Below are 15,182 nucleotides of genomic sequence, written 5' to 3' on the forward strand. Positions count from 1 at the left end.
AAGGAAACTTTGCTAAATTTCCCAAAACAGGTATTTTTCTTAACTTTTAAACAGTAAATCAGTAATAAATTACTTTTCTAAATCCTCTAATTACTGAAAAATCAAGAAACCTCTTCCGTATAATTCCTGGTTCAAAGAGGAAGTCAAAATTGAAACCACAAATTAAGTATCAAAAAAGAATAGGAAACACCACTATATCAAAACCTATTGCATACAATTAAAGCTATGTTGGAGGGTGGGGTAATTTAGAGCATTAAATGATTTTATTGTTTAAAAATAAAACAAAATTACATGATGTCATGAATATCATCGTATTTGGAAGAATTTGGATTTTATTTTTCCTTAATTATTGAGGAAATGACCCAGTAGGCCTTAGTACTTCCACTGATTTTTAATTTTCTTCTCTTGAACTATTTTCCTTTATCATTCTCTTTGTCAATGTCACAGTGTGAGCGAATAAAACGATCAAGAATTTGTCTGTCTGAAAAATCACGAAGAAAAATGGGATGAAAATTTCCATTTAACTAAGTGCAAACTAGAGAAATTCTAGGAAGAAGACAAATACATGATAATAGTACTCTATATACAAATTTGATGAGATCAGAATAATCAAAGGATACAATGTCTAATAGCTAAAAAGGCACAGTTGTATAATTATTAATTAAAAAGGGGATCAGCAAGGCTTTCAGGAAAGAGCATGGATTTTGGAATGAAACACACTTAAGTACTTAAGTCCCAGTTCTGCACTGGCAAGTATTAGCAAGACCTCTCCATTTCTGCATTTGCTCATCTTTGACTATGGAAACAGTACTTATCTTGTACAGTTGTTGGAATGGATTAGGAATACTATGTGTGAAGCACCTAGACAGTGCCTGGTTCATAAAAGGTACTCAATAAATAATAGCACCTCCCTTTCATTAGTGGCACAGTAATAAATAGTGATGACAAACAAATAAAAGAGATTATTGTTCTGAAAGTTTCACTGAAGCCAGGGCTGTGTTACTGACCCGCAAGGTTACTATGCTTTGCCATCTATGAAGTTGTAACTGACCATGGGAAGGCCCCTCCTTCCACTTCTTGGCCTCCATTTCTTTATGTAGAGAAGGAAGGGGTCTTGTCCGGTTCTGAACAGCTATGGTTTCCTAATCCTAATTATATATATTTTAAATAGTACAGAATAGAGCTGTAAAACGGCTCACTCTTAGCAATTGTTATCTGCGCAGCCAAAACCAAGAGGCTGAGAATGCAAGTGATAATACGTAATCACGTTCAAGGTCCATGTTACCGTGTTCAATGCTACAAATGCCAGCAGAGGTCTATATATCTTGGGGGTGTGTGTGTGTATCTGTGTTTTCCTGGTTTATTCTCCAATCATGTTTGCATTTATTTGTTTTTGTGATTTTTGAATCCTACCCTGTTCCATATCTTTTTCAATGTCAACATTTTTAAATTGAAGTATTCTTTTTGTAAAGTGAAATGCACTGGTCTTCCATGTCCAGTTGGATGGGTCGGCACTTGTATAACAGGCAACCCACATCCGTGTAACGATAGAGCTCATTTCCACCTCCCCTGTCACGTTCTCTCTCAGTCAACACCTCTTCCCCCAAGACAGCCAGTTCAGATCAACTTCATCATAACTAAATTTTGCCTGTTGTAGACCTTCAAATAAATGAAATCATACAAAATGAATTATTCTGTGTCTGGCTTCTTTCATTTAACATGATGTTCTCAAGGTTCATACATTTTGTTGAATATATCGATAGTTTGTTCTTTTTATTGTCTATGGTATTTCATTCTGTGAATATACCACGTTCTCCTGGTATGGAGATGTGGGTTGCATCCAGTTTGGGACCCTGAATAATGAAGTGGTTATAAACACTCCTGTATAAGTCCTTCAGTGGACATGTTTTCTTCTATCTTGGGTAAATACCCAGAAGTGGACTTTCTGGGTCATTGAGGAGGCATATGTTTAACCTAAATGACAAATTCCCAGATCTGTTTCCAAAGTGACCATACTATTTGATACTCCAGCCAGCAATGGATCGCTCCACATTGTCAACATTTGCTGTTTTCAGTCCTTTCCTTTGTAAGGCTAAAATGTCTCTATTTTAAATCTTATACCAGAGTTAATTTTAAATAAGAAAAAAAATCTTTCTGAAACCAAAGATAAGCATATAAGATGTATCAAGTTTGGCATGAATTAATAAAAAAGATGAGATTGTGTCAAATTTAATGTCAACTTAATTAACTGTTCATAATTCAAATGTGACCCATATTATATACATACGCAGATTCACGCCGGTCCCTCTGCTCACGAATGACCCTGCTTCTCCTTGTCTTGACAATTCATCTTTGACATTTAAAGGAGGCCTCCTCTGAGTAACCGTCCCTAATGCCCTGTCAACCCACAGTCTTGAGAGTACCCCTTCCAGGCTTCCAATATACTCCAAGGCGACACTGATTACAGAGCTCAAGACGTTATAGCTATGCATCTGTCTCCCACATCTGGCAATGAGTTTCCTGAGAAGAATTTGTATTTTCTATTTATCTTTGTTCAAGCGAGCATTATAAATACCAATCAATGGAGTTTACTGAGTGAGTGCATAAATATACTCTGAACACTATTGAATCGCACCCTAGGAAGAAATATTTTTCGGATGGCCATATGCATGGGAGTTTTAATTGGAGGAAGAGATGGGGAGGGAGTAATAGCTGAAGAATTCTGAAGAATGGAGTTCAGATCATTTTGTCTGTCACAGGGGAGTAAGTGGGGAAATGACAGCCTTTACAAAACAGATAACAGAGACCCAAAGGATAAGCTGTGGGTGGTCTAAGTCAGCGATGAAAACAATTTTGAAAATAGAAGAGTCACTAAAGACATCTAGCTCGATTTCTTTGTTGTAAATACAGAAACTCGATACCAAATAGCGACACACAGAGTCATTGGAAACAAAAAGCTAGCCTTCAGCCGCACTCCTTTCTTCTTCTCCTGCTTTATTTTCTGTTTCCTCTCTCCCTATAGTTTCCTCTAACCCCCTTCCCCCTGCCATTTTCTGCTATCTCAACCCCCACCCCTTATATAGGGCATTATACTGATCCTTCTCTTTCCCCACTATCTTTCAAAATGTCCCTGTTTGGGGCTTCTACATTGTCTACAAGGGATAATCCAGTAATAACATAGTTTAAGATGAGGTGATAATAATTCAGCCTAATATATCTGCCAGAGTTTTTATTCTCTTCACACCCACTCAGCCCTACTGCAAATGAGCCCCCTGAGATATTCACCAGCTGAGAAGCATTTGTGTCGTCCCTGACACTGCAATCTGACAAGGGTTTTGGGCATAAAAAGTGAGAGGGAACCTCCTATTTGTGGGTCAGCCTCAAGCACAGCTGGCCACGGTGAGTGGGCCATTCTAAAGCAAAGTAGGGAAGAGAAACTGAAGCCCAGAGGAGGCAGATCTGACATATGCCCAAATCAAAATGGCAAGGATGTGGGCGTGAGCATTGAGGTACCTGCCCCTGTGCTGTCCTGAGGGACCCAGGAAAGCCGGGGAGCTGAGAAGCCCAAGCTTAGACTGGCGCTAAGCTTGGTAGTCATGGGTATGTCTCACCTGCCCAGGCAGAAAAGCCCAGCTGGGTGGCTGGTGTTCACATGAAGGATCAGATGGCTTGAGGGATCTTGGAGAAAGCAGATCCCTGTTGAGCAGAGGCTGCCGGAGCATTCTGAGGAGGGCTCAGGTCACCCAAGGGCCATGCTGAGGCTTGGATGGCAGATGACACACAGACAAGACCCAGAGGTGTTGGGCAGCCACCACGGTTGCCGTGCGGGCAGAGAAGGGACTGCTCCCCCTGTATTGTGAGTCCCTGGGCAGATGGGAGCATCTGCTGCAAGGGGCAGAAACACTCATTCTACAGGGTCAAACACATGCATCTCCAAAGGTGAAAGAGCACCTTACAAAATGCAGGTGTGGTTTCATACACATGAGGCAAGGCTGGGAAAGGAACAGAAAGTAGCTTGAGCTTGCTGCACGACCGCCGCTGTGCCTCCTGGGACAGTCTGAGCAGCAGACTTCGAGGAGACTCGGCTTCCTTTGGAGTGTCAAACTGGCCCAGGGGCACCTGTTGGGAGGATGAGGCTCCCACTGAAACACACAGACTTCTGCCTCTGCCTTAGGGTGAGGCAAAACATCTGTACGCTGTACTTCTTGAAACCCAACATTCAAACTTTTTAAGGGTCTTTGGGCCATCAGCCCTCAGCCTGTCAGTGTGGAAAACGCCTCCTTTTTCCCAACACACACACGTACACAAGCACAGCCCCTTCTCAGTCTTGCCTGCAGTAGGGGTGCCAGCTTACATGGGGCAGGAAGCCCCAGATAAAAGGGTTTCCGTGAGGATTTCAGAGGAGCAAGTTCTTCTGATTGTGGCTGGGGATGACAAAGGACAGAGACTGGGGACCCAAGAGGGGAAGGTGACAGGGAGCAGCTGGAGGCTTACAGAGCAGCTGGTGCAAGTCCTGAGCTCAATCTTGACCATGGGGCACAAAACAAGGCAGTGACCCTAACCTAGCCCAGAGCACAAAGTGGGGTGCAGAAGATGGCCCACTGGGTGCAGGAGGCAATGGAGACATCTCTATTTACATTGGCTTTTTACTTCTTCCTTCAACATTGCATGTTTTATAATGTAGGTAACACACTAGTTTAGTGGCACATGGATATATTTTATATAAATACACCTGTCTGCATTAAGACATATGTTCACATGTGGGGGTGACAGGGCATACTGGCAGTGGGTGCTGGGAGACAGCTGCAGGGAGAGCTGGGATTCCTCTCTTCTAGCTCACAGTTGACGTGTTGCACACTCAGACTGACCAGTTGCCCTGAGATATTCCTGAGCAAATCCCAGTCACTAGACACTGAATTGGAGTAAGTCTTTTGCTATAGGTGTGAGCGAACACGTTCCTGAGCATGGCATTTACTCTCTTTGGGGATATGCTATGTGGGGATTCTCATGTACTCTAAAAAGCCTGTCACAAAAAAATGCCACCCAACAGGAGATAAAGATTACACAAAATAAAACAAAACCACGAGGTAGTATAAACACCCCCTGGATGAATCAATTAGCTATAAGAAAAAAGAGAATTACTCATCCTGGAGTAATTCAGCCACAAGCAAAGAGAGATCAGAACTGAGTGAAAAGCTAGATGTGAGCTTTTTAATAAATGGGGATATCGTCAGTCACCGGGGCCTCTTTTAAGAAAAACTTATTTCCAGTGGGTTGAGATCTGCACAAAACCAAGGGATTTTTTTGTTGCAACACTATTTTTCTTTTTGTGAATGTTTAACAGTGGCTAGAAATGGGAACAATTTCTATTTGGCATAAAGCAATGTATTATGATCTGTAGATGCATTAAATAGCAACTCATCACTTCAGCTTACCTTTGTAGGAGACACTTTCAAGGTACTCCGTAACTTGGCAGGGAGTAAATGAGTTTAAAATTGTTAAGAAATCCAGGTAGGCCTTCCCGTAATCACTTTGGTATGTAGTCTGCTTCTTCGTGTGCTCTTGGTTCCTCATGTGGCTGGACGGCACAGATGGCACTGGGGGCACGAGGGAGGGGAAGAAATGCAGGCTGTCACTGAGCCAAGGACCCCTGCCCTACTTGTGGGACATGCCCTGACAGCCCTGGGCCCAGCTTGGAGCTTAATCAGCATCCTCAGTGACCCTGGAAGGCGAGGCGCGCCAGCCCGCCTCCTCCCAAGGCTCCAGGCCGTGCAGAGCTGCCGGGGACTCGGGGAGGCTGCTGTTGGGAGGTGGGGTGATTGGGGAGGATAGCCAGAAGGTTGAGTTTGACCGTGGTTTTCAGAAAAGTCCCTCCCTGAAATGGACTCTTATGAAGTCAACACGTTGGCTGCATTCACCCCAGGCTTAATAAGCAAACCCCTTCAGAGAAGCTTCTTTCCCATCATGCCACCTCCTGTGCAGACGAGGACTGACACACTGAGGGACTTGGGGACCCAGGTGACTTAGGATGAGGAGTGATGATGACTACAGTCAGCACTCACTGCGCAGATCCACCCGTAGGAGGTGCAGGTAAAACCAAAATCACCTATAGTTGATGCTGAATATTCACTTAATGTGGGTTCTGATAGTCAGGCAATTATCATGAAAAAAAAAACAATGGAGACATGATATGAGGACCCAATTTCTACAACTTTGTCTTTGTAAACCTTAAGGATGCTTTAAATCTGCTCTCAGGTCCATGTGTCCCCTTTAAAGGGACCCTGGGCCAGATGGAGGGACCAGGCTGGTGAGGGAACTTGATGCTACACTGACCCTGAGAAGAGTACTTGTAGGGTCCAGAAATGCATTAAGTGGAGAATAAAGAGAGGGTATGATCAGGTGTTCATGCATAACAGACGTATACTAGTTACCTCTGTGGAAGAGGTAGAACTAACAGCTAGAAGTTTAGCGAGGCAGATTCCAGCTGTTGAGAACTTTCCAACGGCTGGAGTGCCCAAGAAGGTGGGGGCTGCCGTGGGGGTGGGGCCGTCCCTTGCAGACTTGATCCAGGGATGACATCGCCCACCTCGAGGATGGGATACGGGGGATGTGCGCAGGACCTGAGGATCTGGACTAGGTAGCTTCTAGGCTACCTCTAACCCCCAGATGTTAAGATCTATTCTGGGAATTCTGTCTAAAGTATTACCTGATTCCAACTGCATTCCGGGAATAAATCGCAATCTCAGACTGATACCAAGTTATCCTCCTAACCAGTACCTCATAGGTGGCTTGATCGTGGAACTTACAAAAACTTCTCTGTTGAAAGCAATACGCATCAGGATCGTAAAAGAACACTCAGATAGAATGGTTGCTAAATCTGAAGATACTTGAAGGATGTGCCATGGGATAAACTTCCAGTCGATAATAGACAAGTCTAATTTGATTCTCATCTAGTTTCTCCTGAGGTCACTTTAGAGCAACTTAATCCTTTCATTTTAGGAGAGAGAAGTGCCAACCCAACAACTGCCCCTCCCAGGCTGAGGATGTCCTCATGTCGTGACATGAGCGGTCTGTTCTCTTCTGAGACTCTCTCGGGCTCTGGGTTTGAGGTTAGGCCCTACACAGGGATCACCGGCATCCTGCTGCTTCCAGATCGCCTGCCAGGCTCTGTGTGTTGAGGAATCTTGGAGCAAAGGCAGGGTGTCTGGGGTTGTGCCAGAGCTACAGGCATACTTACCTACACCCCGAGAAGGAACTGGCAGGCTTGAGTAGCATCCATATTTGAAACTGAAATCCTGAAGCTCAGGAATTTTAGCTGGAATTTGGTAATTCCGTCGAAATTCAGTGTCTGCTGGTTGGGAAACTAACTTTCTCCATTCCACAGGCATCTGAGAACTTTGCTTCATCTTCTGAGCTGGGGTGGGGGTACAAATGGAAGGCAGTCGTTACTCTTTGTAAGCTATTTCTAAATAGCCTATTTTCATTCCATTTTGCTTCTGGTCGTACTTCCATTTTATCACACTAAAACCTACTATTCTATTATTTAGAGGTATGGTCAATATGCTTTTTATGGACATTATAAAGCAATAATTTTCTGCTTTATTAGGTGCAGGAAGTATATTGTCGGAAGATTGGAAGTAGTTTCTAACGAATATGTTGCATGTCAGTGAGGAGCGCTCTCTGGTTCTGCTCGGTGGACACAGGAGGTTTTCCTCACTCCAGTAGGTCTGCTTAGTCTCTGGTGCAAAGGTAGGGAGCCCAGTGAGGGATTTAAGATAGGGCTAGGGTTGCCATATAAAACACAGGACAGCAGTTAAATTTGAATTTCAACTAAACAATGTAGAATTTTTTAGTATTTTTAAGTGTGTGCAGGTATGCATCATTTATGTACCATATATCATCATTCAGATTTAATTGAGCCTCCTGTGTTTTTATTTGCTGAATCTGGCAACCCTAAATGGGACCGTGCATATCATCCCCGTTACCTGGAAAAGCACCACTTGAAGCATATCCCTTAACTGAGGGAAGGTTAGGTAATATCGTTGTCATTAATGGTCAACAGCACTATTACGTCTTTGAAAAAAACTCTGCCAATAAATATTTGTTAAATATATAATCATTAAATATCCATCAAGCACTGACCGAACACCAGGTTCCACACGCACTACCAGATACCGAGGAGTCGCAAGCTATCTCATTTAGAAGGAGTTAACCCCTAATTCTTGCAGCAAAGTATTGGTTCAGAGGCACATCATGCAGCACCAACTTTCTTCAGGACAAAGATGTTAAAGATGTGAATTACACAGTGTACGAACAGTGTCAGTGACTATTGACATTAAACTCAATTCTTGTTGCAAATTAGGTTTTCAGTAAGTCCAAAATAAATCCAAATGTACATTGTATATAGAACAATATGTGATGTCATCCACTGGCACCCAAGAGCATTTTAAGACTGATTTTTAAAAAATGGTCTTGATCTAGACTTGTATGGTGGGAGAGGGTTTCACTCCAGGCTGTCTCTTTACTTAGACAACTCGGGAAGAGAGGACATGGGTCCACAGTGGCTCTCATAACGACCTCGCAAACCACCTGAGGAGAAGACAAGGTTATAGAGAAGAGGAAAGCCTTCGCCTCAAAATCAGGGCATGCCTTAAGATATTTTGGAAAATCATTTGGTACTGTTCCTAGCGAGCATCATCTATACCCTGGATTCTGTATATTAATGACAGCTTTATAGGAGAAAAGAAGGACGTATGCATATGCTTATCCCTCTTCCCTAGATCTACCATTCAGCAAATGTTTTCAGTTCCTGTATGGGTTCTGTGCCAAGGTTAAAGATAATTAAGTCATTGTTCCACCTTAAGACAGCCTCAAACTATGCGATTAGTAAGATACACACAAGAGAAACAGATATGAAATATGTCTTATAACCATACTTGGAACTGTGACTGTCACACAAAGATGATACATCAGAATCACTTGGCAAGATTTTTCCTAAATACGTCTGCTGAACCTCGTCCCAGACATTAAGAATCTCTAGAAGTGGGACCCAGGCACTTCTGTTGAGAACAAGTTCCCCATGTGCTAAAGAATCCCTGACTCAGAGCCATTGAAGGAGGTGCTGCAGGAGCCCCGAAGCAGTGTGGTCAGTTCTGTTAGGGGAAGGAAAGGAAGACAAGCATGAAAAGCCACAGCAAAGGGGTGCTTGGAAATCGGTCAACACGGAAGCTAAAGGTACACAGTGTGTGTGTGAACTGCGCTCTGCCTGGCAGGGGTGCCCGGCGTGCGTGGCAGGGAGGAGTAGCCGAGGGTGAAGCATGGGAGGCAAGGTGAGAACCAGGCTGGAAAGGGTCTCGCTGGGCTGGTCCCTGGGGGTCAGGATGGGCCACACGGAAGTGGGGCAGCTGGAGATAAGACCCAGGAGAGACAAACATCAGGGCCAGCATTACTCTGAGTTCTTAGGAGATAAAGTCTTATTCTTCATCGGTCCTCCATACTTATCACAGTAATAGACCCCGTTAAATATTTACTAAATTAATGAGTGAACAGAAGAAAAAAATTAGAAACACAATTGCTATGGGTTAGTAATTAAACCAAACCATACTCTAGTGACTGCCTATGTGATATGTGCTTAAAGTAACTCTTGGCTCTTCTCAAGTAGTGCTTTTATTGTTTTTATAAAATTTCATGTTAATGAGTTCCTTCAGCATTATTAAGAAAAAAAGTTCCTGATACACAGGGACCCAACCAACACCTGAAGTCCCCACACTGCTGATGATGTAGGGGACAGTTAAAATAACCGTGACTCAACTAATCATGCCTCCAAGGCCTGGACTTCTCCCAGGGGCCACCCCTGCTCCTCAGGAGCGCAGGTCCCACGGGTTTCTTTACCACTTAAAACTGTTGGAGTGGTTATAGCCCAGAGAGAGAAACTGGCCCGCTTATGGTTAGGTCTGGCACCAGCAGTAAGTCCCAACCCAAAAGTAAATCTACAGTAAGGACTATTCAAAACCACTAGGACCACTGACACACAACCTAAAGCCACGTGAAACCTAGCTGGGCTGTCTTCACCTGCTGTTCTAATTCATCAAAGCCAACTTCTCCTGAATGAAAACAAGCGCCTTTTAGCGCTTCTCACTCATTCACCTTAAAGCCGTAATGAGGACACAAAGATAAGATATGGCCCCTAGGCTTCAGAAGCTTCAAGTATTAGAGAAACAGATACAGAAAAGATAGTTACATTATTACGTGATTAAATGCTGCAGAAGAGGTAAGAACAGGATCTATAAAGACATGCAGGAGGGTCACCGATCCGAACTTGGGGGACTGAAGAAGGCTCCTGGGAGAGAAATGAAGTTTACATTTGACTTACACTGTGGATAGACACAGGCTAAAAAGAAGGGAGAAATGGTCCACAGGGAGGAAGCAGTATGTACAAAAGGCACAGGGCTCCGGGGGGAATGGGGGGTCTGGAGGGTGAAAGGCAGTCAGTCTCCTAAGAGTGTTGGGACTGGCGAGGGGGAGTCTGGAGTGGTAAGCAAGGACCATATCACATAGGACTCGTGGTAAGGCACTTAGCTTTTATCCTGAGGACAATGGGGAGGCATTGAAGGGCTTTAAACTGGAAGGTGACATCAGTTTGCACGTTGGAAACTCCATATGGTTATAGTATGGACAGTGGACTGGAGGAGACAGAACTGGAGAAGGGTGTTGGATTAGAGGTCATCCAATAAGAGACACTGGTAGCCTGAACGAAGGCGGTGGCTTTGAGGGGGGGAGGAGCAGATGGAGTTAAGAGATTGAGGAGACAGTCTTGACCAGTCTTGGTATTTATCTACACATGGGGAAACGGTGATTTGCTCCTGCTGAAAGAACAATTTTCATTGAAAGTTTGAAGACACCTTTTAATATACTGGCATTTCAAATATTTTTCCCTGACTCTAAATGTTTATCTGCAAGTATGGAGATCTTTCAATCCCATACCCATCTAGCTTCAAAAAGTGTACTTTTCATACATTCTTTCCATTATTCAGAAAATATTTACAGAGCATCTCCTATATACCAGGGCTAGACGATATGTAATGCATTGTATTTTGAATGAATAAAGACCTTGGAGTGCTTACTGAATAATGGAGGAAAGAGCAAAACAAAAACAAAAGCATAGAATAAGTAAACAAATGACTGCAAAATGCAGAGTGCTTGAAAATAAAAAACGAGGTGGTGGCCGAAAGTTCTCACAGGAAAGGTGATGTTTAAGCTGAAGTGAACAAAATGACAACGTGAAAACACAGAAATAGCTGGGAGAGGAGCATTTCAGGCAAAAAGGGCAGCCTGCGCACTGGGCAAAGCTGGAGAGGAAATTGGCATCTTTTAGGAATTGAGAACAAGGCCTGTGTGTCTGGAGCCTAGGGAATGAGGGGGATGGAGCAAACAGGAAAGGTGGACAGGTGAGCAAGGGCCAGGTCAGCCTTGCAGGACCTTATGAATGAACCAAAAAGAGGGACTGGAACTTGGATTTTCTTCCAAGTGCAATTGAAGGCCTGTGTGAAAGAAATCAATAGGGTAATAAAATCCAATTTACCTGTGTAAAATATCATGTAGCTTCCATGGGGTGATGGAATTAGAGGGGACCACAGATACCGTAGGAAGATCAGTTTCTAGCAGCAGAAGAAGATGGTGACTTGTGACCCTCATGAGACTTCTGCTCTGCCCTCAAATATACAAAACTGGGGGTCCAAGAAGAGGTTTGGGGAAGAGACACAAGTGTGGAAGTCCTCAGTTGCTCTTTAAAGGAACTGAGGTCTCTCAGGAACTCTGTTAGAGGTCAAATAGAAAAATGACCAGAAAGAAGAAGCCAAAGAAGCAAGGAGAATGAAGAAAGTATGGTGTCCCAGAAGCCCAAAGAGAGGAGTGTTCAAGAAAGAGCAAGCAGCCAAAAACATTTAATGCTGCTAGGAAAAACATCCCCCTTGAAGGTCATTGGGGACCTTGACAAAAGTAGTTTCAATGACATGATGCAGGCAGAGAGCAGATTGGAAGGGGTTGGAAAGTTAGTGGGTTAGCAGTGTTTCCCATGAAACCCAATGGATTGTCTCTCTTCCTAGATGTCATCAGAATGATAGTCAATGAGAGGTTAGCACATTTTTTGAAGATGGAAACCAAATGGAGATGCAGCAATTGAATTAGCAAAGTAGAGGAAGCTGCAACTAAGTGCATAAAGGGGTAACAAAAAAGTGAGTTAAACTACAGAATTTCAAAAGGTTTCTGTAACAAGCTTTACATGAAGACTTATATGCAGAGTGGTTAGAGTTCCCTGGATCACCTTAACTTCATGCCATCATATGTGTATCCCTTCTAAACAGAAGTTTATTCAGCACAAAACTGAACCCAAGAAGCTCTGGATTAGGGGAAACCAGGCACAAAAGAAGGCAAGGGTAGGGAGATGGTGGACTGGAAAAAGAGGGGTCCAGTGAGTCTGCAGCAAACAGGAAGATCCCAGTCCCTTCCCTAATCCTGCTCTCAGAACGTCAAGAGCCAAGTGTTTACCTCTCTGGAGAAACTCATCTACAAATAATGGCATTTTAGGGTTTCTCAACAAAAAGAGAGCTTATCACCTACTCAGCTAAGTCAAGCACCAGCTAACAAACCCCATCTCTGTACTTAGTCTCCAACCATATTCGAGTATCCCCATGTAGTTTTTATGAACCATAGAGATTAATATTTTTGGTGCACCCACTTAAAAAATAAAAGCCCACAGAAGTGAGGCAAATCTTATTAGCATCACAGTAAATATGCCACTGTTCCCTTGTACATATGAACAGAAAAATAAGCTTATACTGGACCATTAAAACATGGAGAAAATAGAAATGATGCAAGAAACAGATGAAAATACTGAAAACTAACTATATAGTAAATGCCCTAAACTTTATAAGAGAATTACTAAATGTATAAAATAAGAATAGAATACTGTTTTAAAAAAATAATCAGAGAGAGGAAGAAAGAGAGCTTGGAAATTAAAACTTTCATAGAAGAGTAAAAAAAAATTAAAAGTAAAGAGTTTTCCAAGTAAACAACAAAAATACAAAGAGAAAGATACTACAAGAGAAAAGGTAATAAAATAGGGGATCAACTCAACTAACAAGAGTCCCAGAAGAGAACAGAGTAAAGAGATGGGAGAAAAGTAGGAAAGGACCATACAGGTAACAACTCCAAGATTTGAATGACATGAATCTCTGGATTGAAAAGGCCCCTGATTGTCCAACAATGAATGACAAAAGATTCTCACTAATGCTTACAATCATGAGTTTTAAAATGTCAGGAATAAAGAAAGGATCTTGAGAGCTTCCAGGAAAGAAAAATACAAAAGGGTCAGGAATCAAAATAACATCAGACTTCTTTAAGGAAATCCTGAATGCTAGAAGACATTGGAGGAATGCATTTTGAGGGAAAATGATCATCATCCTCGAATTCTATATCTAGACAAACTATCAAACAAGCATAAAGAAGAAAAGGACATTTCTGAATTGGGAAGAACACACTCAAAATAGTTATGCCTGTGCATCCTTTTTTAGGAGGCTACTGGAAGATGTGCTTCAGCAAAATGAGGGAGTGGGGACAAGAAAGGAGAAGACACTGACCCAGGAAATGAGATCCAACCCAGGGAGAGGACAGAGAAAAGCTCAGAATAATAAAAAAGGAATTCCCAGAGCACAGTTGGGCAGCCCACCACTAGAAACCAGTTTAGATTAGAGGAGAATGATGCAGGTATCAGAGGATTCCCAGGAAAAATACTAGAACTGATAGAATGTGTGAAACTGCTTGGAAAAAAAATTGGTAAATGCGTGACAAAGTATTGGGCAAAAATTAATGATAGGCACATAGAAAACAGCATATGAAAAAAAGTCAATTATTAACTCTGCTAAAAAACAAGTTAAAGAAGAAAACAAAAAGGAAACAATCATAAAATACCACCTGGCTCAGCAGTAAATGTTTACAAGTCATAATATGTTATCCTAATCATAATATAAAAAATTGAATTAACAAAAATTTGTAATAGAATTATTGACAGAATGGATGGAAGGGGAGTGAGAAAGAGTGAAAGGATAACTGAATCCTCAACTATCGTAACAGGAAGTCAGGAGTAATGTCTAAAATTGATGAATCAAAAAACACAATATAAGAACATTTTTTAAAATGTTGAGGATCACTTGAGGAGAAACAGTAGAAAGGACTGACATTGTCGAGAGGGCCAGGTCAAGAAATGCTGTTGCTTTGTGATAAGCCTTTATGTAACTATTTGATGTAAGTACCTGCATATGTTAGTTTAATAAATGTATTTTTTAATAGCAAGGATTGGGAGCAGTATGTTTGACTGGAATCCTTCGTCTTTGCCTGGTTCATTTGTTCTCATCCTTCAGACACAGGAAGCATTTCCTGACCTCCCATCCCACGTTAGGCTAGATGTCCTACTGTTGGCACCCACAGCACCCTGCATGTCCCACAACATGCACTTTTTTATACTTGACTGTTTTTTTAATTAAATTTCCTTTTTCTGTATCTATACTGTGAGTTCTTGGGGGAAGAAAACACATCTATGTTGCTCACTACTGTGACTCCAGTGCTTAACATATTGCCAGGAAAAGGAGAAAAACGACCATGTTTACCTTTCTCTCTGTCCACAAAGTCCCTTCTAGCATTGGAAACAAACTGATTGGATATCGCCTTCTTAATGTCTTCCATGGAAGCAGTGATTTTCCAAGGTAAGTAGCTCTTTATTGTTGATTGAGTTTGAGGGAGTGTCCAGAGAAAGAAGTCCTATCAATACAAACACAATTTTCAAGGAAATCTATCTACGTTCTCCTAATGAAGGAAGAATAGGTGGGCTTGTGGGACTCATTCCTCTGAGTTCTTTACAGCCACCACACCACAGTTGCCGTGTATGCAGAAGCCTGTTAGCAGGAGCCACTGTTTACGCAACTGTAACACAGGTACTGTGTCATTTCTTTGATTTTTCACATTGATAACAAAAGAATGTGACTGTGAGGTCCGGAGAAATGTGCCTCCAATCAGAAATCTCCAGACAAGACTAGAGGAGGAGAAGATGTGTGTCAATTGCAGCTCTGGCTGCATGTGCCCAAGGAGTAGTTGCTTCCCCGCAGAGCCCCAGGTCCCAAGGGACACCC

General features: G+C 42.5%; 1 protein-coding gene across 1 annotated transcript; it reads right to left on the minus strand.

Moving 5' to 3' along the window:
• Positions 1-410: 410 nt before the first annotated feature.
• On the minus strand, positions 411-14,859 carry TEX26 (testis expressed 26). The gene is made up of 4 exons (XM_036917430.2): positions 14,664-14,859; positions 7,238-7,414; positions 5,436-5,597; positions 411-481 (listed from the first exon to the last, which is right to left on the minus strand). The coding sequence occupies exons 1-4, from the start codon at positions 14,737-14,739 to the stop codon at positions 411-413; spliced, it is 486 nt and encodes a 161-aa protein (XP_036773325.2). The 5' UTR covers positions 14,740-14,859.
• Between the last annotated feature and the right edge of the window lie 323 nt (positions 14,860-15,182).

This window comes from Manis pentadactyla, chromosome 2 (assembly GCF_030020395.1).
Source record: "Manis pentadactyla isolate mManPen7 chromosome 2, mManPen7.hap1, whole genome shotgun sequence".
NCBI classification, from domain to species: Eukaryota; Metazoa; Chordata; class Mammalia; order Pholidota; family Manidae; genus Manis; species Manis pentadactyla.

Coding starts and splice junctions, on each gene's coding strand:
- TEX26 (XM_036917430.2), bottom strand. CDS start 14,739: ATGGAAGACATTAAGAAGGCGATATCCAATCAGTTTGTTTCCAATGCT. Junction 7,415..14,663: donor CTTTGTGGACAGAGAGAAAG/GTAAACATGGTC, acceptor CCCCCACCCCAG/CTCAGAAGATGAAGCAAAGT. Junction 482..5,435: donor TGAAAGTGTCTCCTACAAAG/GTAAGCTGAAGT, acceptor GTGATTTTTCAG/ACAGACAAATTCTTGATCGT.